General features: G+C 54.9%; 2 protein-coding genes across 3 annotated transcripts in view; both read left to right on the top strand.

Annotated features, from left to right (window-relative positions):
- Nucleotides 1-15,700, top strand: part of BCR (BCR activator of RhoGEF and GTPase) — a 138,627-nt gene extending 122,927 nt beyond the window's left edge. For both annotated transcript variants that reach the window (XM_030815944.1, XM_030815945.1), the window contains exons 17-23: nt 9,192-9,251; nt 10,096-10,205; nt 11,473-11,612; nt 12,668-12,802; nt 13,741-13,846; nt 14,319-14,481; nt 15,174-15,700. In XM_030815944.1, the coding sequence (XP_030671804.1) occupies nt 9,192-9,251; nt 10,096-10,205; nt 11,473-11,612; nt 12,668-12,802; nt 13,741-13,846; nt 14,319-14,481; nt 15,174-15,263 (804 nt within the window). In that variant the 3' untranslated portion in view covers nt 15,264-15,700. The remainder of the gene's footprint in view (nt 1-9,191; nt 9,252-10,095; nt 10,206-11,472; nt 11,613-12,667; nt 12,803-13,740; nt 13,847-14,318; nt 14,482-15,173) is intronic.
- A 4,101-nt stretch (nt 15,701-19,801) lies between these two features.
- Nucleotides 19,802-25,498, top strand: part of LOC100588948 (putative POM121-like protein 1) — a 5,917-nt gene continuing 220 nt past the window's right edge. The window contains 5 exon segments of the mRNA XM_030815165.1: nt 19,802-19,819; nt 22,458-22,502; nt 24,066-24,215; nt 24,325-24,559; nt 24,562-25,498. The exon segment at nt 24,562-25,498 is cut by the window's right edge and continues 220 nt beyond it. Of these exon segments, the coding sequence (XP_030671025.1) occupies nt 19,802-19,819; nt 22,458-22,502; nt 24,066-24,215; nt 24,325-24,559; nt 24,562-25,498 (1,385 nt within the window).

Genomic DNA, 25,498 nt, shown 5'->3' with positions numbered 1-25,498 from the left:
TATGGATTTGACTACTCTAGCTACCTCATGTAAGTGGAATCATACAGCATTTGTCTTTTGGGTCTGGTTTATTTCACTTAGCAGCATGTCCTCAAGGCTCACCCATGTTGTAGAATGTGTCAGAATGTCCTTGCACTTGAAGGCTGAGTAATATTCCGTTGTATGGATTGACAGACATTCACCAGCAGGTGGATGCCTGGGTTCTTTCCAGTCTGAGGCTGGCATGGTCAGTGCTGTTGTGCACATGGACATAAGATCCACCCGACTTGGTGTCGTCTTTGCATTCGCAAGCTGTTGCCAGGCATGTCCATGGGCTCTCGGGGGGAACAGCTGCTGCAGAATGGGCAGTTCAACAGGGAGACCGCCCAAAAATGGGTGGACCTCACTGTGTGGTGGGGACTTGAGAGCAGCTGCCAGGGTGCCACCAGGAGGGCCCCAGTCAGACCTGCTGGCTTGTACCTGGTCAGGTGCCCACATAACCCAGGCTGGTGGAGAAGTCTGGGGAACTCCAGCCGGCCAGCCAGAGCACCAGCTTCAAATGAAGCAGAGGCTCACAGTCCACATCTCATCCCTGAGGCTCACATAAAACATTGGCAACAACAAAAATGAACTCTGATGCCGCCACTGGAACATGAGCTGTGAGCCCAGCAAGACACATAAATAGAGCAGGAGAAATGGGAGAAGACAAAAGTCTGACTTGATAGAATGTTGCCCTCTAAGGAGAATAGACAGGGCTAACGTGATTTAGCAACCTAGAAAATTTGCAAGTGAAAAGAGATGCACCTGTAATCCTAGCACTTTACAAGGCCGAGGAGGGCAGATCATTTGACGTCACGAGTTCAAGACCGGCCCAACCAACATGGTGAAACCCCATCTCATTAGCCAGGCGCGATGGCACATGCCTGTAGTCCTAGCTACTCGAGAGGCCAAGGTAGGAGAATCACTTGAACCCGGGAGGCTGAGATTGCAGTGAGCCAGGATCGCGCCACTACACTCCAGCCTGGAGGACAGAGCGAGACTGTCTCAAAAAAAACAGAAAAAAACTGAAGAAATTCCTAACGGCAGCAAGGCTCCAATTTCCCTGGCTCTGCCAACTGTGGCGACTCCCTCTCTGGCCCAGGATGTGCAGGAGCACTGGGACTGTGTCTCTGGGCCCCTGTCCCTGTCGCGCTGCACTCGGCTAGGCTGCAGACTAGACTAGCCCTCCAGCAATGTGTCCCATACCCCGTCCCATGAATCTTGGATGGATGTCGATGCCTTCACCTTGAAAAATCCCTCCCTGAAGATACAGACTCAATGTCCCCTGCTCTGTGAAGGCTTCTCTGTCCCGTGACCTCACTTCCCAAGTAACCGTGCCATCTGAGCCACCAGTCAATCTGGGCCAAAGCCTGCCCTGGCTCTTGGCACATTTGCCACATCCTTCCTTTCCAGCTTCTCTGATCTAGACCATGAAGGCTGGGGAGAGGGGTCTTCTCGTTCTTGGGGACCCCCCCAGGCATGGCACACAGGAAGCCTTCCATGACTAGGGTGGCACAGCAGGTTCCTGGAATCTGAGGATGGACCAGGATGGCCTCTCTCACTCAAATGGCTCATTCAGGCCCGGGGCTGGCTTGGAAGGGACACCCAACTTGGGTCCTCTTGCACCTGCCCACACACAAGGACTTCAATTCGTGCTGTCAGTGGCTCTTTTCTGGACTGTGGGCACCACCACAGCTTTGTCCCTGCTGTACTGTGTATCCCCTTGCCTTTCTGGCTCGTGGCTCTGAACAAAGCAGGTCACCCATCCCAATTTCTAGAGCCCCCCCACCACCACCCCCACCCTCATGGAGCCTCTATCGTGCAAGAAGGGAGGTGGGGACCAGGCAAGTCATCCAGGACAGGCATTTGAAGAACAGGAGCCAAAATCTGAGACTCGGGCAAGTGGTTCCTAAACCCAGCTCATCAGCACCATTAAGGGGAGCAAAAAACCAGACCGGGCCAAGCCCCCAGCCCAGAAGATCCCAACTCCTGCTGCCCACAGACAGGCACATGAGCAGCTTTGCTGAGGACTCCTTTCCATCCCAGACCCCTGCTCTTGAGGCCTGCCAGGGACCTCTGCCCTCATGGTTGGATCTGGACACTCCTGGGGTACTGCGGCTTCCCTACCTGCTACAACTGCCTCACCTCACGGGAGGGTCTCTCTACTCAACTTCTGAGTCAGGATGCATAAGCAGGGTGGGGGCTATAGGCCCCTGTAGCTGGCTGCAGAGAGCCAAGCGCCTCCCACGCGGTACAGCACAGAAGGCACCTGGTGTCACTGGGAAAAGCCCAGATTCAAAAAGGCTGGGCTCTGGAGTCATGCACATCCTCTCTCAGGTATCCCTGTGCAGAAAACAGTGTCCACGGGGGAGAAAAAGAGGCCAGGCTGGTGTTGCAGAGCGCCAATGGCATAGTCACCGCCACTCCTCCGACTTCTTTCCTCCTGGGATCCCACAAACAAGCCCCCGAGCTGGGAGCCTGGAACTCCAGGGACCAGGGCAGCCGCCACCTACTTGGCATGAGTCATGAATGCCCTTCACACAGCGATCAGATTCCTTCCTGTCTAGCCATGGTTCCCACCCATCACTCCCACTGACCCAGGGACCAGGGGCTGAGCCAGATAGTGCCTGCTCCATCGCCTCCTCACAAACGACAAATAAGGATGAGAACAGCAGCAAACGCTGACCCCTACCCGTGAGAGCATAAGTCACTCAACCGTCAAGGCTGCATGGCCCCCCCACCCCAATTTATTTCACCTGTGAGAGGGCAGGTGCCTGGCTCAGCAATTTCCAGTGCACGTAACAGTACTTGCTTTGTGCCAATATATATTTTACTATATATATATAAACTCTAGATCCATTAAACAATGTATTAAATAACTTATAGATGTATGTTTTGTGTCTGTCTGGATACTGGAGATACCACAGAGAATGAACTGGACAAAGCCCTGTCCTCCACGTTTACTTTCCAGCAGCAGAGACAAACATAAGCCAAAATAAAGATCACGTCACAGGGGACGTGATGGGAGTTGGAGGAGGTATGGTCAGGTAAGGCGGATACCGTCATGAAGGCACTGAGAATCCCCATTTGTATTTCAAGGGTTATCTGAGGGCCATGTAGGTCTCGTCCACACAGCCATTCACCCGTGCAGGGGGGTCTGTGATGTGCCTGGGGGGGGCATTCCGAGATGAATGAGACATGCATGGTCCATGTGGCAGAGGCACCAATAGGAGAGAAACTTATGTAGCCTCTTAAACAGACTTGGAGAGGAGCAGGCCCCAGGGGGTCTCTTGCGGCAGGAACACAAAATGAGTGATGTTTGTTTTGAACAAATATTTGGGGAAGATTTGAAGATGTAAACATCATGAAAATGTAAGATCACATGAGCAAATTCTTACACAGATTCCACGGGATTCTTTTTGAAGAAGCACACCGCCATCAACATGGACAGTGACACAGGTCCTCCTTGCTCTATTGAGAGCCACTTTTGGACCCTGTATTTTTCTGTAACTTTTGTACCATGAAATGCATCCGTTTTTATAACCGAATGATTTTATAGTAAATTTATAGAGCTGTACAACTTTTATCAACAATCCAGTTTTAGAATATTTCCATCACCCCAATTTCCTTGTTGCCCTTTTTTTTTTTTTTTTTTTTTTTGAGACAGGGTCTTGCTCTGTTGCCCAGGTTGTGGAGTGCAGTGGCCACACTCAGCACAACCTTGATGTCCCAGGCTCAAGTGCTCTTCCCACCTTAGCCTCTCAAGTAGCTGGGACCACAGGCATGCGCCACCATGCCAGGCTAATTTTTTTTTTTTTTTTTTTTTTTTTGAGACAAGGTCTTGCTATGCTGCCCAAGCTGGTCTCAAATTCCTAGGCTCAAATGATCCTCCTGCCTCAGCCTCCCAAAGTGCTGAGATTACAGGTGTGAGCCACCGTGCCCAGCCCGTTCCCAGTTATAGCCACTCCCAGACCCAAGCCGATCTGCTTTTTGTCTTTAGAGAATTGCCCATTCTTCACATTTCATAAACATGGAATCATACTAGAGTGGGCTTTTTTGACTGATTTCCTCCACTTACCGGTTATGTTTTTGAGGTTTATTCATGTGGTAGCATTGTTTCATTCCTTTTTATGACAATAATTTTCCATTGCATACATATAACATGTTTTTATTTCTGCATTTACTATTTGACAGACACTTGGATCATTTCTAGTTGGGCTGTTAAGGTTGATGCAGCCATGAACATGTCCTTGGTACCAGTCTCTATATGGACGTATGTTTTCATTCATTGAGTAAACACCTAGTAAGATTGCTGGGCCGTTCAACAAGGTGACTATTTGGGGAACTGCCCTATGTTGTCTGGAGTAGCTGCACCATCTTACATCCCCAGTGGCCATGTATGAAAGCCCATTTCTCCATATCCTCACCGATGCAAGTTATAGTGTATCCTAAGGGAGAAGGCTGTGTTCCTTTTGAAGTGATGTTAGAGACTGGTTGGGATCAGAGAAGAGCAGCAAAGAGTTAAAAGTGGGATAGAGGCCAGGCGCGGTGGCTCACGCCTGTAATCCCAGCACTTTAGGAGGCTGAGGTGGGTGGATTGCTTTAGGTCAGGAGTTCAAGACCAGCCTAACCAACATGGTGAAACCCCATCTCTACTTAAAAATACAAAAATTAACCGGGCATGGTGGCAGGTGCCTGTAATCCCAGCTCCTCAGGGGCTGAGGCAAGGGAATGGTTTGAAGCCAGGAGGCGGAGGTTGCAGTCAGCCGAGATCTCGCCACTGCACTCCAGCCTGGGCAACAGAGTGAGACTCCGTCTTAAAAAAAAAAAAAAAGTGTAGGATGGATCTCAGGAGAGCAGATTGTGGTCGTAGACCACAGCAGGAGGCCTGTGATCTCTCTCTTGGTGAACACAGAGGTTCTCTGGTGGTCTCAGCAAAGACCCACCCCCGGGAGTAGGTTATAGTGCAGACACATGGGGCCCAGACAGGAACAACTGGGGATGCCCTGCTGGACCATTCAGGCTGGTGACGATGGGTGTGGAGGAAGTTGTTGTCTACAAGGAGCTAAGTGAACGAGCATTTTCTCCTTTGGATGGTTTACTCATAGCCCCCTCCCTGCCCCTGCTGAGGGTGGGTGAGAGGATGTCCTCTGGCTGCCCATTGGTGACTCAGTCCAGCCACACTGACTACAAAGCAAGCAAGGCAGTGCTGGGCCCCCAGCAGAGCCACCATGCAAGGTGGTCAGTGACGCTTCAGGGCAGCACGCAACACCTGCCCCAGTTGGGCTTCGGCCTCCCTCAGCCCCCACCCCACCACTTCCCTGGGATGGATGTGCACGATAGTTTTCTAGGCAGACCTCCAGGCCACCATCTGCCAGGCCCGCTGACCGTAGTCATTCTTTCAAGGCTCCTGCCTTACCCAGCCCAAGGGGAGATGAGCAGCGACCTGGTCCATCCTCCTGAGACCACTGTGTGTGAGCAGACAGGCCCCCGCCTGCCCAGTCCCCGGCCAGGCAGCAGGCATATTCCTCACCAAGACCTTGCAACCCAGGGGGACCCTGGACAGCATCCGGAGTGCCTCAGTTTTTCCCTTAAGGGAAAACTGTTTCCCCCTTGGTCATCTGTTTTTCCAAACTCCAGTCTTTTGCATGTTTACTTCTCTGGTGCTTTAAATAACTGCACGAGAGAGCGTACCAGCTCTCATTGAGCAATGTTTGGGGTTGGCTGAGCTGAGGCACAGGCCTCATTATCATGCTATTCTTTATACGGCTTCCGCTCTGCGGAGCACACTCTGTTCTTTGGAATAGAGCCAGCCTTGGGACAGCCTTTCCCACTGGAGCTGCCAGTCAGGACCGCTGTGAGAGCCAGTGCCTGGAGGCCAACACCCTGGTCTTCAGTCACTGGGAGTCACAGAGCCCTGCTGGCAGCATCAGTGCCAGGTTGGGGTAGGCGCTGGACACCACCAATGCTGGGGAGTGGATGCTGGCTGGGGCCCCGCCCAGGGCTGCACATTGCTCAGCCAGCTAGCTCTGGGGGAGCAGGACCTGAGCAGGGTGTCCTCCACCCTGGGTCCATCAGAGGCACTGCATGTGATTATTGGGGTTACCTGATGGGAGTGGTGCAGATTCTGGACAGTCTAGATTGCTTCCAGCACAAGGCAGGCTGACCAGTCATACTTTACTCAGTCTCCAAACTTGGGCAACAGGAAACTAGCCACTTGAGAAGGAAGCTCAGCTTTTCTGGGCTTTAGAGGAGATGGAGACATGTTGGAAATTCCCGTAACCAATAGGCTGGGGTGGGAGAGTGTTCTTCCCACACACAGACAAAAAAGTGGAACCCAGAGGTGATGGGAAGCTTTAACCTTGGCCAGCCAGACTGCGGGGTGGGGTTTCCCTCAAAGCCCGGTCAAAAGGCCGTGGAGGCTGGAAGCTCTCGTTTAGCACCACCAGCTTCCCAGAGCAGCAAAGCCAAGCATGCGAGAGTCGCCATCCACCCCAGCCGTGATGCGGGGCCTCCTTCGGTACTTCCACCCCAGCCGGGTAGTCTGGAGCCAAGCTGCCTCTGCTGAAAGGCACCTGTGTGCTCGCGGCACCGCCCTGTGGACCCACATCCGAAACCTGGTGTGCAAGGGCAAGGTGGGCCAGCATGTGGGCCGTGGTTCCAGGGGGGCTTTGAGGGGCAGCCGCCTGATACCGGGACAGCTTCTCTTTCTGTCTCTTCTTACCTGGACTCTGGGTTGCTTGTTAGCAGCTTCTGCCTGTTCTGGGTTTTCAAGGGGAGAGGGGCCCAGTGATGGCTGTTCTTTGAAGGAAAGGGAAGAATGTCTCCTGCTTAATATGTTTCTATGTTTCCAGTTACTTGGTTGGTTAGTAGAGCCAGGGTCTCTCGCTCTGTTGCGCAGGCTGGAGTGCAATGGCATGATCGTGGCTCACAGCAGTCTCCACCTTCTAGCCTAGAGTGTTGCCCCCACCTCAGCCTCCCGAGTAGCTGGGACTACAGGCACATGCCACCATGCTTGGCTAATGCTTTTGAAAATTTTTTTTTTATAGAGACAAGGTCTCACTATATTGCCCAGGCTGGTCTTAAACTCATGGGCTCAAGTGATCCTCCTGCTTCGGCCTTTCAAAGTGCTGATATTACAGGCAGGGTTTCAGTTTTTTAAAGCTCCCAGCAGTGGTATTAAACTCTCCCTTTCCAGAGAAAGCGCACCCTGTCCGCATCCCTCATGTTATCCTCTCCTGCCTCTGCTTAGGGTTCACTCTGGGGGAAAGTGCCACTTGAGAGATTCCTTTTTGTGTGTGGTTCTGACTGACCGCTCCCTGCTCACAGATGCTGCTTCTCAGGGTGGGGTCCCTGAGGCCTGGAGTGTGGCCTCTGACAACCTTCAGGGCCAGATGCAGAATGACAGCCTGTGACCACATAGCCCCTGGTGGGAGACATCCTGCCACCCTTTGCTTCTCTGTGCCACTCTGGCTGCACATTTCAGATCCTTGGGAAACGTTAACCAGTAGGACCTAGAAGGGGATGTGAGGAGGGGTCACCCCCCAGGTGTGCCTGTGGTGAACCTTTGTGCTGAGCAGATGCAGGGAGGGAGGCCCAGGTGCACACACCTGTGAAGTAGGGGCAGCTGGCTGGGTTCCTTGACCTGCTCCAGAGCTTCTCCTTATTTTCTGGCCACTTCACCTGCAGAAGGCTCAGGTGGCTGTGGCCTCTAGGGTCCCTTGCAGCGGAAATGATGCCTGTCCTCAGCCCCTCTCTAGGCCTGACGCTGTGCTCAGCACTGTCGTGTGTGTGTATATGTGCACACATGTGAATGTGTGCAGACATCATGAGGTGTGGTCCCTGCTCTTAGGCAGCTTGCCTTGTGGCTGAAATGAACCATCACCTGAATCAAGGGATGGAAACACAAGGTCAGATGCCGTGACCTTCTATGGAGTCAGATGGTGGCTCCGTGACCTGGCTTCACTCCAGAACTACCTGGGGTTTCTAGTTGTGCAAATCCCAGGTCCCACCCAGATTATGAGTCCAGTTCTCTGCAGGTGGAACCCAGGGAGGTGTTGTTTTTGTTTTTGAGACGGAGTCTTGCTGTGTCGCCCAGGCTGGAGTGCAGTGGTGCGATCTTGGCTCACTGCAACCTCCACCTCCTGAGTTCACACCATTCTCCTGCCTCAGCCTCCCGAATAGCTGGGACTACAGGCGCCCACCACCACGCCCAGCTAATTTTTTGTATTTTTAGTAGAGACAGGGTTTCACCATGTTAGTCAGACCGGTCTCGAACTCCCGACCTCGTGATCCGCCTGCCTCGGCCTCTCAAAGTGCTGGGATTACAGGCGTGAGCCACCGCACCTGGCCAGGGAGGTGTATTTTTAACAAGATGGTACTGCTCATTCACCCAGCCCAGCCAGTGGTCTCGGCATACCCAGGAATCGCTGACATAGAACTTGTGCTCCCCATAAAACGGGAGACAGCCTTCACAGACAGGGGACATGTGGCTTGGTCATGACAGTCAAGGTGTTTCATACCAGCACAGACTGTGTTCAGGTGACATTAAGGACAAGCTCCTGCAGGCTAGCTGTCTGGATAGTGCTGGGTGGGGGTAGAAGTTAGAGGGGTCACAGAGGGGCTTCCTCCCAGCCCCCTCATCAGCTGCTTGATTTAGGGCTTGGTTCTGGGTCCTTCTGGGCCTGATTCTGAACCATGGGACTGGTGTGGCCTGCAGGCTCCTCCCGCCACAAGCTGTTCGTGGTGCAGCGGGAGAACAGTTTCCACAGTTCCCCAGACAGCAGCTGTGGATGCCAGGCCCCCAGGAGTTGTTACTGAAGTTGCTGCTGAACAGCTCGCCTTTCACTGAGCTCCACATAGCACCCGTGGTGATGGGAGCCGGATGGAGAGAGCCTGCCAGCCTGCACATCAACTCCCAACTGGGAGGGGCAGAGGGAGGAGGGGGTGGGGACCCCAGGCAGCAGGGCTGTGGGAGCAGTGGGCCCCTGGGTTCCAGGGGTGTCCGGCAGGCCCCTCCTTACTCTACCTCTCGGCCTCTGGATGGAGGTGCTGGCCTCGGTCAGGCTCTGCCTCTGACTAAGGGCTGGACAAGTGGCGGGTGTGGGCCGCTGCCCCGTGGGGACTCTGAACAGACCCCAGGGCCTCTGCCAATCATGACTCCTTGCTTTCAGCTGGACCCACAAGCCCTGCAGGACAGAGACTGGCAGCGCACCGTCATCGCCATGAATGGGGTACGTGTCTGTGGGACTCTCCTGGTGCCCACTTCCCCCAGAAGGATAGGGTGGCCTCTGTTCATTTCAAATCAGTCAGAGGTGGCTGAGCCTGAGGCGGCATCTGAGAGGGAGCCTGGCTGGAGGAGGGAGGGCCCCCGAAGAGCAGAATCACCATGCACGGGAATCGTCATTCACTGGCTGGGATGCAGTTGCCAGTCAGGCCCTGAGCATCCCTCCTCAAACAAAGGTCTCATGGCACCACCAGGACAGGTGGGGCCTCCACTTGGGGACCTGGGGGCTGCCCGTAGAAATGGAGACCCCTGATTTGTCTTTAGGTACCCCAGAAAGGTTTAGACCTTAAAAGTTAATGACACACCCAAAAAGGCCTGGGTATAAATGGTAAAATGTTAATATTTGAGATTCTTGGCTTTTTCTTATATTATTGTTAGTCTTTCCCACTTAATTTTTAATTGTTACTAAGAAAGAGAAAGCCGGGCACAGTGCACCTATAATCTCAGCTACTCTGGAGTCTGAGACAGGAGAATCACTGGAACCCAAGAGTTTGATTACAGCCTGGGCAACATAGCAAGCTCCTATATCTAAAAAAAAGCAAGCAAGCAAGAGAAGCAGCAGGGATTTTAGGAGGTGGTTCTGCAGAAGCCAGTCCTTTACACCATCTTCAACAATCCTGGCTCTTCCTGAAGTAGACTAGGGGCTTCCCCGAGGGGCGACTCCACCTCATGCTGAGACCTCTGCATGCCTTGGGGGTGGAAATATTTGATGAAACTCCCAGGGGCCCTTGGGACCTTGGGCTATGAGGACCAGCAGGATTAGAGGACTGTGCCCCTTCTCCCCACTATAGATTGAAGTAAAGCTCTCGGTCAAGTTCAACAGCAGGGAGTTCAGCTTGAAGAGGATGCCGTCCCGAAAACAGACAGGGGTCTTCGGAGTCAAGATTGCTGTGGTCACCAAGTGAGTGGGGAGGGGCTTGGGCTCAGGCACTGAGGGCGCCTGTCCCTTCAGCTGTTTCTGCAGAAAAGAGCATGTGTGGGTTTCTCCTCTCTGTGCGTGGCCGCTGCACGGTGAGGTCAGGCCCCAGGGAACACTTGGTGTGTTCAGCTACCTCCTGTGTTTCCTCCAAACCAGCTCAGGAATGTCCTTGCCGCCTTGCTTGGAAGCAGTAGGCTGGCTCCAGGAACTGCCCAAGTGCAGGGTTTTCTGCCCTTGCTTGGAATTTATCATGGTCCCAGATTCCTGTTGAATGGCCATAACCCCTGCCTCTTTGTCACGAGTCAGTTGCCAAGAGAAGCCTGTTTGTTGGTTTGAGAGCAGTTCTTGCAGACACAGATCACCTCCTCTGAGAATTCATTTGCTTCCCCAGGATGGAATCTGGCTGGGCCCCTGACCTTGCTGGTCACGTGGGCCAGGGCCTCCATCAGTCATACCCTGGACTCCTTTCTGTGTCTAAACACCACTCCCCACCCCCAGCTGCATGGAAGCCACTTGTGTAGCACTCTGGGAGGGCTCTGGGCATGAGCAGCGAGGACTCCATCAGCAGTTCCCCCAAATAACCACTGCTAATGAGGGTGCTTGAGAAGCAGCTTTGATGTGCTGCTAAATCCAGTTGCAAAACAGAACTAAAGTTAAGGCCTCTGCACAGCACTGTGTTCTAACTTTGAAGTATTCTTACTCTAGTGTCCTGTGTGGTGGTGTTGGAATTGTCCATTGCTAAGACTCAGAGGAGAAAAGCACTTAGCATCGCAGGACTTGGAGCACTGGTGCTGAGGCAACCCTTCATTCATTCGTCGGATGTGTGTTAAGGCCCAGGCCCAGGGCAGGGGTCAGGGATTCTCCTCTCACACAGCACGTGGGTGGCAGGACCAACACCAGATCTGATCTCCCAGCTGGGGGCACAGGCTGCTAACCCCAGGCCTGGAATCTATCAGATGCCCTTCCTGTGCTGACTTTACTTAGACAGGCCTCCAGACCTTCCTGCAAAGATCATGTGTGACTTCCAGGGGTTCTGGCCGCTTGAAATGTCCTGAGAAAGTACATGCAATGAGGACAGAGCTTGCAGAGGGAGGACAGGTATGCAGAAGGCTCTGTGTGCAGCCCCAGACCTGGGCACCTTCATCACCATCCTCACCCCACCTCCGGGTGTGCAGATAGAGGGCAGGTCTCCTGTGTTGTGGCCCAAGCAGGGCTGTCAGGACACTGAGAACATTCCTTCCTCCCACAGGAGAGAGAGGTCCAAGGTGCCCTATATCGTGCGCCAGTGTGTGGAGGAGATCGAGCGCCGAGGCATGGAGGAGGTGGGCATCTACCGCGTGTCCGGAGTGGCCACGGACATTCAGGCACTGAAGGCGGCCTTCGACATCAGTGAGTGTTGGCCTGGGGAGGACAGAATGGAGGTGTGGGCAGTGGTGTCCGCGATGAGATCTCAGAACGCTCCATGGCCCAGGCATGTCACATCCTTCTCTGTGTCTTTTCTTCATTTACTGTGTTGTTATTTTTAAAAAAGAGAAGACAAGAGTTGTAGAAAAAGCCTCTGTAGAAGCCAGTTTTTAAACCATCCTAGCCACGCATGCCACTTGCTGGGGTGGACCAGGGGCTTCTGCCGGGCCTTGGCCTTCCTGCCTTGGGGGTGGACAGGAGGTGGAAGCCCAGGACTCAGTGGGGTCTGTCCACTGCCCTGTGTGAGGATGCGGCAGGCAGAGGGCACTGATGGGATCCAGCTCAGGCTGGGCTGCAGCATCTCCGCCTCCATCTCAACAATGCTCACAGGCTATGAAGGACCCGGAACTGTCACAAATGCCAGGGGAGGGCACCGAGACCCCAGAGGGTCCCTCCCAGCATCTTCAAAGCAATAGGATTTTGTGCCTGCAGACCCTTCTTTGGGGCACACACCACCCACCCTGACCAGGACCCCTAGAATGCCCAGCATCCCTGGGAGGGCCCTGTGGTAGTTTCAGCTCCTTCTGGGGGCCCAGAATGGACCTGGCCTGTGGTGAGGATGTAAGCACCAATGGCCAATTGGGTCCAAAGGGAAGACACAGGTTCAAACACTGAAACCAAGCAGATTCTCCCACAGCCTTCCTGCTATCAGAAGACACTGGTGCAGGAGTGGTTGCTATGCACAGGGCAGAGCCACCCAATTCCCACGCAGGCACTGTGTCCTGCCACACTGGCCTCCTCCTGGCCATCACTTGGGGCCAAGCAGGGGAGAGGAATGGGAATGCCCACGCACCCCCATCAACTCTGCAGACACAGAACCATGCACAGCTCTTGGGAGGAGTCAGATGAGCTGCTCAAAGCCTGGGAGGGACCCGCACAGTGGTCAGCGTGGCAGGGACGGTGCTTTAGCCAAGGCAGGGATGGCAAGTGACTCACTCGGGATCCTCAAAGAGGCCGCTGCATTTCTGTGCTCTTTCCAGATAACAAGGATGTGTCGGTGATGATGAGCGAGATGGACGTGAACGCCATCGCAGGCACGCTGAAGCTGTACTTCCGTGAGCTGCCCGAGCCCCTCTTTACTGACGAGTTCTACCCCAACTTCGCAGAGGGCATTGGTGAGCACTGGAGGCCTTGGCCTCGTGGGAGATGTCTCCTCCACGTGCACTGCTGCCCTTGGAGGCTGTGAAAAGTGAGGTGTGGGAACCTGAGCTGTGCCCCCTCTGCCATGGTCAGTGTTTTAACCCAACCTCAGAAAGCAGGGGACCAAAACTGAGCCTGTCCTGGAAGGCCTCGCCCATCCCCAGAGGGCTCCCCGTCCCTATTCCTCAAGGAGACCAAGAGGGTGAAATGATCAGCACTGCCCTGCTGTAGGGTCCTAAAGTCTGCTGTCCTTCCTGCAGACCAGGGCTGAAGGAGGGTGCCCAGGTGCTCTAGCCACGGGTCCTGGCCCAGTCGAACATGGGTTCCAACATGGCCTGACCCTTAGTCAACCTGGAGGCTGATGTCTAGAGTGGGCGCTGGCACGTGCAGCACCTATAGCCTCTGCATCACCCTTAGGGCAGGTCTGCCTCCCAGGCCCATCCAGGACCTGTTCTCCCAGCCTGCAGGTGCCCCTGTGGTGTCCAGGACGACGAGGGGGTCTCTGCGTACTTGGTGGGGCTGGGGCCTCCCACTTCCCACCTCCTTGTGTCCCTCACTCCCCTGTTTCATTCCATGCTGAGCCTCCCCTGCCTTGGGCTCCCCTGGGGAGGGGGTGGTGGCAGGAGTTGTCCAAGGGCAGCTCTGCCCATGAGCGGCTGCTCTTGCGGCTCCTCCTGCTGCTGTTCGCCGGGTGCTGCTGACCCGTGTGAGGTAGAGAAAAGGCGTTCAGGTGGCTCATACCCCACACCAGCGCCCCTCACACGATCCTCACTGGGGGCCAGAGCTGTGAGACTGAGGATGACGACGAGCCTGGGCTGTGCAGGGACACAAGCCCCAGGTGCTCCATGTGACCACCTCGGGAGAGGTCTCTGGCTCGTTGTGACCCTGAGGAGTAACCCACCGCCTCCTGCAGCTCTTTCAGACCCAGTTGCAAAGGAGAGCTGCATGCTCAACCTGCTGCTGTCCCTGCCGGAGGCCAACCTGCTCACCTTCCTTTTCCTTCTGGACCACCTGAAAAGGTAGCCCAGCTCTCCCGTGGCATCCCAGGGCTCCAGGTCCCCAGGCCGCGGGGTGCCCCTCTGCTCCCACTAGACCCCCAACACCGAAGACCTTTTCCCCTGACCCCTGTTGGCAGTCACTCACTGTCTCTGGCAACTAGTGCCACTGCCACCCCTGCCCCAGCCTCTCTGCCATCCTCGTCCCTCTGCCTGTGGCCTTAAAAATGAGCTCAGAGCTTTGGCCATGGCCAGCAGAGCACTTGGACCCCCCTCTTCCCTCCCAGTCACATCATAGAGGAGACCCCCTCACCAGCCCAGAGTTGGCCCCTTGTCCTGGGCCACTGAGACCCAGAAGTACCAGGGCTGGAGTCAGCTTGCAGCACAGCCAGGGTCGAGGTCACTCCCTCCCTCAGGACTCCAGCACGGCCCAGCCCCTCTTCCTCTCTCCTGGTGGTGGCATTGAAACAGCACCCTCTGCTTTGGTCCTCTACAGGGTGGCAGAGAAGGAGGCCGTCAATAAGATGTCCCTGCACAACCTCGCCACGGTCTTTGGCCCCACGCTGCTCCGGCCCTCAGAGAAGGAGAGCAAGCTCCCTGCCAACCCCAGCCAGCCCATCACCATGACCGACAGCTGGTCCTTGGAGGTCATGTCCCAGGTATGGGAAGATAGGCTCCAGCCCAGGCAACCCTGACCTGCCAGAGGTGGCCTCTGCCTGCCCCACCCCCAGTCCTGCCCATCTTCCTACCTGCATTGTATGTGGTGTGGCCGCCATTCAGAGAGGGACTTGCCTAGGTCTGCATGGATGAGAGTGATAGTAGGGGCCCAGGCCACCTCCTGGTCCTGCTAGTACATTTTGCTGGGGGCTTAAAACTACCTTAAGTGTTTGGGTGTGGTGGCTCATGCCTGTAATCCCAGCACTTTGGGAGGCCAAGGCAGGATAACCAATCCCAGGTGTTTGAGACCAGTCTGGGCAATGTGGCAAACTCCGTCTCTAGAAAGAAATAAAAAGAAAAATTAGCCAGGCATTGTGGCACACACCTGTAATCCTAGGTATCTGGGAGGCTGGCACAGGAGGATTGCTTGAGCCCAGGAGTTAGAGGCTGCAGTGACCCATGATGGAGCCGCTGTACTCCAGCCTGGGGGACAGAGCAAAGCCCTGTGCATCTCTAAAATAAATAACCACCCCTGCCCCAAGTCATGCCTTGTCTCACTGTAAGGGGTTCATGTCACCAGCAGGGGTTTCTAGCACCTGAGATGGACTTGGGGGCTTGGGCCCCAAAGACCTCCCACCAGCAGCTGTGAGCCCCCCTCTGAGCCACTCTCCTCTTCCCCACTCTGCCCGGGCAGGTCCAGGTGCTGCTGTACTTCCTGCAGCTGGAGGCCATCCCTGCCCCGGACAGCAAGAGACAGAGTATCCTGTTCTCCACCGAAGTCTAAAGGCCCCAGTCCATCTCTAGGAGGCAAACAGACGGCCTGGAAACCTCTGGCTAATTGGGCCATCCGTAGAGCGGGAACCTTCCTGAGGTGTCCTTGGGCCACCCCCAAGTGTCGGGCCATCTGCCAAGAGACAGCGACCCAAAGCCGAAGGACAGGTGGACTGGACAGATCCCGCCCAGGTCTGAGAGCCCCAGGCTGGCCTCAGACTGTGGTTTTTCCATGCGGCCACCCGAGGGCGCCCCAAGCCAGATCATCTCAGAGTCCAGGCCTGGCCCTGGGAGACAGGGTGAAAGGAGTGGTTTTTATGAACTTAACTTATAGAGTCTAAAAGATTTCTACCGAATCACTTGTCGAGATGTGCCCTCTCTGGGGAGGAGGGAACGTGACCGGATTCCCTCACTGTTGTATCTGGAATAAACGCTGCTGCTTCATCCTGTGGGGCCAAGGCCTATGTGGGTGGGGCCTCTTCCATTTCCCTGACTTAGAAACCACACTCCACTTAGAACAGGGTTGGAGAGGCTTAGTCAGCACTGGGGAGCGTTTGGACTCCATTCTTGGCTTTCTTCTTTTTCTTTCCAGAAGGACTTTTGTGCAGAAATGGGTCTTTTGTTGCCGTGTTTGTCCTCCTTGGAAGGCAGCTCCAGGAGGCCCGTGAAATGTCGGGGGACAGGACCCCCAGGGAGGGAATCCCAGGCTACGCACTTTAGGGTTCGTTCTCCAGGGAGAGCGACCTCGTCCCCCGATCCTGACCACCCTTCCGGCCCACGCTCTCCTGTTTGGCTTCCACAGGCCTGGACTTCTCTGGCTTCTCTGCCCACACACTCCCTGCCCCAAGTGTCCCTGCCCCTGCCCCAGCACAGCTGACTCCATTTCTGTCCTCTCAGCTCAGCGGACTCGGTCAACTTTTGTAAAAGTCTCCACTTGGTGATAGCAGCTTGCTGATGACTTGTTTTAAAACTTTCATCCTAAATAACCTTTTGATACTTGAAAATTTTTAAGTTTTATACGTAGTTTCTAATTTTTTTCCCCAACAGATCCAGATACCTAATAAGATGCTGGAATGTAATCCCTGGACAATCCGTGTCCTGGCAGCATTTGGTCTTCCTCTAAGCGCCTGGCTTCGCTGTTCTCAGGAGTGGGTTCTGAAGTCTCTGGAGAACAGGATACGTGGAGGGTTAGGAAGGGGCCAGGCCTAGAGACAGGAGACTCCCTCCCAGAGCAGGTGGAGGCACAGGACCATTTGCTACCCCACCTGCCGGCACCTGCGGGGGAGCCCAGGCATTCTTTGTAAATCCCTCCTGACCACCTGGCTAAAGAAAACAGAAGCATGGAGGCCGCCAAGTATTTTCAAGAAACAACCCCATGAGCATTGCATCAGTGTTTTAGAAAAAGGGGCTTGGGGCAGGCAGAGAAGAGAAGGGAGAGCAAACTGAGAGCCAAGTTTCCAGACGGTCCTGCAGGAGGAGAGGATGCAGCTGCCCAGAGGGAAGCAGGATCACATTTAAGGAAGTGTGTGGGGTCCCTGGATGACACCAGCACCCAGTGCGACTCTGGCGACCGCTCCCAAGGTGGGAGGAGTGGGTGCCCCTGTGTGTCAGTGGGCAGCTCCTGCTGAGCCCACAGCTCACTGGGGAGCCTGACAGCGGGGCCATGCGCCTGACACTCCTCTCTGCTTGTGGACCTGGCGAGGCAGGGAGCAGAAAACAGAGCCACTTGAAGGCTTTCTGTCTGCCTCTGTGTGCAGTGTGGATTTAGTTGTGCTTTTTTCTTGCTGGGAGACCACAGCCACCATTTACAAGCAGTGTCACCCTCGTGGGTGGTGAGGACAGAACAGGAGCCTCTGCTCTCTGTACCTATCTGGGCCCGGTGGGCTCCCCTGTCTTGGCTTCCATCTCTGTCTCAGTGACCATCCAGCCCTGCACAGGAACACATGTTGCTTAGAAAAGCCAAATCCAGCCCTTGTCTCGGTCTCCTCTGGTCTCATGATGTGCATCTGTTACCTTGAAACTGGAAACCAGTCTATCGATGTCTGTGCCAATTTTTGTTCCCTCCCCAACCTCCTTCCCCTTACGACTTTTTATTTACGTAGGATGTGTGCTGCCTAATGATGGGATGACCACACTTTTCCATGTTCTAAAAGTGCTCCTCTCCTGCAGGGCCCCAGGCCTGATGGTTGCTTTGGGTCTACAGCTACGTCTTACCCGCCTCCTGGCTCGAAAGCCTGTGTGGTGGCAAAGCCGGTGCGGGGCTGGGGAATGCGGCGTTCTCCAGGAGGGGGACCCGGCTCTCCTTCTGCAATGCAGGCAAAGGCCTAGATGCCAGTGTGACCTCCCACAAGGCATGGCTTCCAGACTCTCTGACCAGAAGTGATGCTTTTTTGCCTCGGGCCCTGGGTTTGAAGCAGCCTGGCTTTCTCTCGGTAAGTGGCTGGTGTCTTAGCAGCTGCAATCTGAGCTCAGCCACCTACACACCATCGTGGGGGAAAGAACTGCCGACACTTTCATTAAAAAGTTTCCTGAGACGACTTGCGTGCATGTTGATTTCATGATGAGCGCCGCTGGGAAGAAGCCCTGAGCCGGTGGGGTGGGGCTGGAAGCGGCAGGTGCAGTGATGGGGCTGGGTGCCCAGGAGGCCTCAGTGCTCAATCAGGCCACGGTGGCCAAGCCCAGGCTGCAGGGAAGGCCGGCCTGGGGGGTGTGGGTGAGCACAGGCAGGCGCCAGCTGGGCAGTGTTAGGATGCTGGAGCAGCATCCCTAACTCCACTGAGTGGGGTAGTCTGGTTGGGGCAGGGACTGCTGTTGCTTTGGCAGAGAGAGATGATCCCCACTGGGGAGAGGCTGTTCTGACTCTGCAGGTGGGACCGGGACAGATGGCCACCAGGGTGACCCGGCTGGTCTTCCTTTGCTGTGCTGAGCCCTGGGACATGGAGGATTCCTGCCACGCACAGCCTGGGCCCGGGTTCTTACCTGTGGCCACCGCTCTGGCACGAGCCCCTCAGTCTTGGGTGGTTTCTGCCTGGTCCGGGATTCGGTGTTGCTGCTGAGTCCAGCCTTTCCACCACCTCCGCATGGGCCATGGGTGTTGTCACTGCCTCCCGCCTTGGCTTCAGTAGCTCACCCAGCTTACAGGGGAGCTCCCCTGGGCTGGAGATGGGCACGCACCCTGGGTCCTACTTGAATGAATGCAGCTTGAGGAGACCCGGCCACATCCACTGGGCCACAGGTTACCCTCGGCAATGCCCACATCAGCCATCAGCCTCAGCCTCCCCAGGAGAGCAAGGCTCACACGACAAAGGCTGCCCGTGGCCGGTGAGGTGGCTGAGCCCAGCCAGGACCTTTGTCGGACTCCCAGGATGTGGCTGTGCTCGTGAGCTGCCTGGTCAGCTCTCTCGGGGTGAGAGGGGCCTGTCACACGGGCCCCTGCCTGCAGTGTGACCCTTTTCAGCTCCTCTCAGCAGCCCTGCCTGAGGAGTGTCACCACCACCATGATCATTTCCCTGACACTGCGAGGGTGTAGGGACGTCCTGGGTAGAGACAGGGCCCATGGCAGCAGCAGGCTCAGGGGTGCCCTGCACTGGTGGGCTGGGGACCTGGTGGAGACCACACCAAGGGCTGCACAAGGGGACGAGCCTCCACCCTGGCCTCTCCGCAGGCCTCAGCAGCCCCTCCCACAGGCAGAAGGGTTGACACTAGGTCCTGCCCTCACTGCAAGAGCTACGAGTGCCACGTGCTGTTCTGCCCAATCTGGTGTCTGCAGGGGAGGAAAGGGCTGCTGCTGGCCCATTTCTGAGCGTTCAGCACCTAAGGGTGACAGCACTGTCTGTCCCTACCCTCCGGGTCCTGTTTGAAAATCAAACCCATGCTCACAGGCCTATCTTTTGTTCTTTTAGAGACAGGGTCTCACTTTGTCACCCAAGCTGGAGTGCAGTGGTGCGATTATAGCTCAATGCAGCCTCCAATCCCCGGACTCAAGGGACCCTCCTGCCTCAGCCTGCCAAGTAGCTTGGACTATAGCTGGGTGCCATTGCACCTGTTTTATTATTATTTTGTAGACATGGGGTCTGGCTATGTTGTCCAGGCTATTCTCAAAATTCCCGGCCTCAAGCAATCCTCCTGCCTCGGCCTCTCAAATGTTGGGATTACAGGTGTGAGGCAAGGCACCCAGCTCAGCCACAGAGCCCTATTGCATCTCTCTTACTAGGAGCAAGAGCCGACTGCCCCCTCCTCCCCATTCCAGAGTGTTGGGGCTGTGTTCAGCCGAGGCCGGGCCACTGGCATGGCCCAGGGAGCGGGACCATTCACTGCTGCCCCAAATCTGAGATCATTCCACCTCGACAAGACTCCCTCATCCAATCCCTTTACTTGACAGCTGGGGAAACCAATGCACACAGAGCACCCCCAGCTCACTCGGGGTCTCAGAGCTGATCCGTGAGCAGAGGCTGAGATCCTGGGATCTTGTCCCCCAGCCGCCCCGCAAGCTTGCTCCCTTTCTGCTGGAAGAGATGGGGCCGGACCTCGACCGGCAGCCCTGGCCTGGACATGACTGTGCTCGTGCAGGTATTCAGGCCCAGATGCCCCGGCATCATGTTTTTTTCTTTTTTTTTTTTTTTTTTTTTTGAGACAGTGTCTCACTCTGTCACCCAAGCTGGAGTGCAGTGGCATGATATTGGCTCACTGCAACCTCTGCCTCCTGGTTAAGGTGATTCTCCTGCCTCAGCCTTCCAAGTAGCTGGGACTACAGGCTTGTACCACCACGCCTGACTAATTTTTGTATTTTTACTAGAGACGGGGTTTCCCCATGTTGGCCAGGCTCGTGTCGAACTCCTGACTTCAGGTGATCCACCTGCCTTGGCCTCCCAAAGTGCTGGGATTACAGGCGTGAGCCATGGTGTCATTTAAATGTAGTGAGAGGCGGAGCACGGTGGCTCCTGCCTGTAATCCGACTACTTTGAGAGGACGAGGCTGTCAGATCACCTAAGATCAGGAGTTCGAGACCAGCCTGGCCAACATGGTGAAACCGTGTCTCTACAAAAAAATAGAAAAAAAATCCCTGCGTGGTGGTGCGTACCTGTAGTCCCAGTTACTCAGGAGGCTGAGGCATGAGAATTGCTTAATCCTCAGAGGCGGAGGCTGCAGTGAGCTGAGATGGCGCCACTGCACTCCAGCCTGGATGACAGAGCAAGACTTTGTCTCTAAATAATTAAATAAATAAATATGGCCGAGCACGGTGCCTTAGGCCTGTAATCCCAACACTTTGGGAGGCTGAGGGAGGTGGTTCATGAGGTCAGCAGTCCGAGACCAGCCTGGCCAAGACGGTGAAACACTGTCTCTACTAAAAATACAAAAATTAGCCAGCTGTGGTGGCAGGCACCTGTAATCCCAGCTACTCGGGACACTGAGGCAGGAGAATCGCTTGAACCTGGAAGGCAGAGGTTGCAGTGAGCCGAGATTGTACCACTGCACTCTAGCCTGGGTGATGGAGCAAGACTCCATCTCAAATAAATAAATTAATAAATACAGAGCAAGATTCCATCGCAAATAAATAAATAAATGTACACCTGTAATCCTAGCACTTTGGGAGGCTAAGACAGGTCGATCACCTGACGTCAGGAGTTCGAGACCAGCCTGACCGATATGGCGAAACCCCATCTCTACTAAAAATACAAAAATTAGCCGAGCGTTTTGACGTGTGCCTGTCGTCCCAGATACTTGGGAGGCTGAGACAGGAGAATTGCTTGAACCCAGGAGGCGGAGGTTGCAGTGAGCCGAGATCCGGTGAGGCAGGAGAATGCTTGAACCCAGGAGGCGGAGGTAGCAGTGAGCCAAGATCACACCATTGCGCTCCACCCTGGGCGGCAAGAGTGAGACTGCCTCAAAAAACAAAAACAAACTAACAAGCAAAAAAAAACATACCTGAAAATAATAAAAGCTGATACGACAAGCCATAGCTAACCTACTATAGAATGGGGAAAAGTTGAAATCGTTTCCTCTGTAAACAGGAACAAGACGAGGATGCCCATTCTCACCACTCCTATTCGACATCACACAATCAGGCAAGAGAAAACAATAAAAGGCATCCACACTGGAAAAGAGGACATCGAATTCTTCTTGTCTGATGAAGATGTGATCTTGGATCTAGAAGCATGTAAAGGCTCCACCAGAAAAGCCCTAGACTTGATAAATAAATTAATACAGTCAGTTGCAGGATACAGAATCAACAACAACAACAACAAAATCAGCAGCATTTCTATACACCAATAATGGTCTGGTTGGGAAAGAAATTAAGAAGGCAATCCCATTTACAACAGCCTCTGCCTCCCAAAGTGCCACCGCGCCTGGCCTTTTTTTTTAAGACAGAGTCTCAGCCGGGCGCCGTGGCTCACGCCTTTAATCTCAGCACTTTGGTAGGCCGAGGCGGGCTGATGATGAGGTCAGGTGATCGAGACCATCCTGGCTAACACGGTGAAACCCCGTCTGTACTAAAAATACAAAAAATTAGCCAGGTGTGGTGGCGGGCGCCTGTAGTCCCAGCTACTCCGGAGTCTGAGGCCAAAGAATGGCGTGAACCCGGTAGGCGGAGCTTGCGGTGAGCCGAGATCAGGCCACTGGAAATCCAGCCTGGGCGACAGAGGAAGACTCCGTCTAAAAAAAAAAAAAAAAAGAAAAAAAAATTCAGAGTCTGGCTGTGTTGCCCAGGCTGGAGTGCAGTGGCGCCATCTCGGCGCATCACCATCCCTGCCCCGCCTCCGGGTTCAAGTGATTCTCCTGTCTCAGCCGCCCGAGTAGCTGGTACTACAGGCGCGTGCCACCATGTCTAAATTTGTATTTTTACTAGAGACGGGGTTTCACTATGTTGGCCAGGCTTTTCTCCAACTCCTGATCTCCTGATCCGCCCACCCCGACCTCCCAAAGTGCTGGGATGCGTGAGCCCCCACACCTGGCCACTATTTTTTCTTTCTTTCTTTTGTGTGTGTGTGTGTGTGTGCGTTTGTGTGTGTGTGTGCGTTTGTGTGTGTGTGTGTGTGACGAAGTTTCGCTCTTGTTGCCCAGATTGGAGTGCAATGGTGCTATCTCAGCTCACTGCAATCCCGGCCTGAGCAGGAGACAGGAATCTTCAGCGATCCACTGGCGGATCTGCAGCCATTGTAAGCGCTTAGTCTTCCCATATCTTTTGCGCGCGTGCCTCTCCTTCCAGTACCTATCCCGCAAGCGTCCCCCAGCCTCCCCCTATCGCCAGCAGGTGCTGAGATCGCGCCATTGCACTCCAGCCTGGGGGACCAGAGCGAAACTCTATCTTAAAAAAAAAAGGACGAAAATTTTGGAAAAATATGGAAGAAACCAAATGGATTTTTAGCTCAACTAACTCGTAATTATTCAGTGTCTATTTTTTGCAAGAAACCATATATTTCATGTCTACAATCAGGGCCAGAGTCCCAGCTCTCAAGTGTGGGTGTTTCCTAAGCAAATTGAAGAACACAGGCATAAAAGTGCATTGAATTAATAAAATTTTCTCCCTGTCTCTCGCTCTCTTATTTTATTTATTTATTTATTTATTTATTTATTTATTTATTTATTTATTTTTTGAGACGGAGGTTCGCACTGTCACCCAGGCTGGAGTGCAGTGGCGAGATCTCAGGTCATGCCACCGCGCCCGGCCTTTTTTCTCGGCCGGGCGCGGTGGCTCACGCCTTTAATCCCAGCACTTTGGTAGGCCGAGGCGAGCTGATCACGAGGTCAGGAGATCGACACCATCCTGGCTAACACGGTGAAACCCCCTCTCTACTAAAAATAGAAAAAATTAGCCGGGTGTGGTCGCGAGCGCCTGTAGTCCCAGCTACTCCAGAGGCTGAGGCAGGAGAATGGCGTGAACCCGCTAGGCGGAGCTTGCGGTGAGCCGAGATCAGGCCACTGGAATCCAGCCTGGGCGACAGAGGGAGACTCCGTCTCAAAAAAAAAAAAAAAAAAAAAAAGACAGAGTCTGGCTCCGTTGCCCAGGCTGGAGTGCAGTGACGCGATCTCGGCGCATCGCAATCCCTGCCCCGACCCCGGGTTCAAGTCATTGTGCTGTCTCAGCCGCCCGAGTAGCTGGTACTACACGCGCGTGCCACCATGTCTGACTAAATGTGTATTTTTACTAGAGACGGGGTAGACGGGGTTTCACTATGTTGGCCAGGCTGGTCTCCAATTCCTGATCTCCTGATCCGCTCGCCCCGACATCCCAAAGTGCTGGGATGCATGAGCCCCCACACCTGGCCACTATTTTTTCTTTCTTTCTTTTGTGTGTGTGTGTGTGTGCCTGTGACGAAGTTTCGCTCTTGTTGCCCAGGCTGGAGTGCAATGGTGCGATCTCAGCTCACTGCAATCCCCGCCTGAGCAGGAGAACAGGAATCTTCAGCGATCCACGGGCAGATCTGCAGCCATTGTTGGTACCTGTTCTTCCCGCGTCCTTTGTGCCCGCGTCTCTCTTTCCAGTACCTACTGCATGCCCCCCAACGTCCGCCTCCCGCCATTGCCAGCAAGTGCGTTGCGCGGGTACCTTGCTGCGTTAAGGTCGCTCTGTCACTGGCGCCATTATGTGCACACGCAGCCACTCCCTCAGGTTTAAAAGGCGCGTTGCCCGGCCACATAAAGGTCGCTCTGTCACTGGCGCCATTATGTGCACACGCAGCCACTCCCTCAGGTTTCCTAGGCGCGTTGCCTGGCCACATAAAGGTCGCTCTGTCACTGGCGCCATTATGTGCACACGCACTCCCTCAGGTTTAAAAGGCGCATTGGCCGGCAACACAGCTCATTGCTGGCTTAGCCTTTGGCCAAGTTGGTAGCTCCACGAGGACGCTCAGAGCCCAGCTCTGGAGAGCTGAAGCATCCGACCGTTCCCCACTGCTCCCAGGAGCGGTTACCTGGGCACTCTGTGCCCCTTATTCCTGTCCGGGCCCAGGCCGAGGACCTGCCAGTAGGGCTCAATTGCCTGGAGCCCGTTCAGCCCATCCCCAAGTTCACTTTGCTTGTGGGATCTCCCCGTTGCTCCTGCCCCTGGTCTGAGTGGCAGGCCATCTTGCAAGCACCGGGACACTTCGCATCAGTGGTGTCAAGACAATCCTTCCGTGATCCTGCAAGCCCTGTCTTCCTTCCGGGATCAGCAAGCCAGTGCTGTGTGCTCCGAATTCCAGGGCATCCTCCAGCTCAGCCACTGCACTGAGCACAAGGACTCTCTGTGGGGCCCAGGAGCAGGAAGTCACCCCTTTGGGGCCCACAACACCCGGCTGTCCCCAGACTCGTGACCAGGGAAGGCAGTGTTGAGGAGAGCAAGGCAGGGATGCCTGAGCAGGACAAAGACCCCAGAGTCCAAGGATTTGATGATCACGGAAGGGTCCCCAAGGTCACCAGGGATGCACCGAGTGCATTTCGGCCCCTGCGGGACAATGGAGGCCTCTCTCCCTTCGTGCCCAGGCCTGGGCCTCTGCACACAGTCCTCCATGCCCAGAGGACAGAAGCCAGAGACAAGCAGAGGCCCCAGACCTCCTGCACGAGCTCAGGCACAAAACGAAACGCCATCTCGAGCTCCTACAGCTCCACGGGAGGCTTCCCGTGGCTAAAGCGGAGGAGGGGGCCAGCCTCATCCCACTGCCAGACAACCCTCAGTTCCTCAAAGAAGGTCAGTGAGAACAGACCTCAGGCTGTCTCTTCGGGTCACACTCAGCGTGCACCAAGGCAGACGCTCGCCCCCAGGAAAGGCTCCCCCAGATCCCAGGCCTCTAGGCCCTGTGGACGCAAGTTTCCCCTGCTGCCACGTAGGCGAGGGGAGCCTCTGATGATGCCACCTCCGTTAGAGCTGGGGTTCCGGGTCACTGCTGAAGACCTGGACCGGGAGAAGGAGGCTGCGTTCCGGCGGATCAACAGGGCACTGCAGGTTGAGGCCAAGGCCATCTCGGACTGCAGACCCTCAAGGCCTTCCTACACTTCGTGCTCACCTGCAGCAGGGGCTTCTGGTCTGCCTTCTGTTTCTAAAGCACCCAGTATGGATGCACAGCAGGGAAGACACAACCCCCAAGACGGCCTGGGCCTAGTGGCCCCCCTAGCTTCTGCTGCAGGGACCCCCTCCACAGTTCCTGTGTTTGGGATGCAGCACAGACCACCAGGCCCCCTCCTGTTCGTCTCCTCATTTCCCCTTCCTCCCAACTTTTTCTACTTCTGGGACTCAGCCCAGGTCCTCTGGCTGTTTGCTCTACCCTTCGG

Source organism: Nomascus leucogenys, chromosome 7b (genome assembly GCF_006542625.1).
Source record: "Nomascus leucogenys isolate Asia chromosome 7b, Asia_NLE_v1, whole genome shotgun sequence".
Taxonomy (NCBI): Eukaryota; Metazoa; Chordata; class Mammalia; order Primates; family Hylobatidae; genus Nomascus; species Nomascus leucogenys.
Note: the sequence above shows the minus strand (reverse complement) of the source record. Positions and strands in the feature narration are given on the sequence as shown.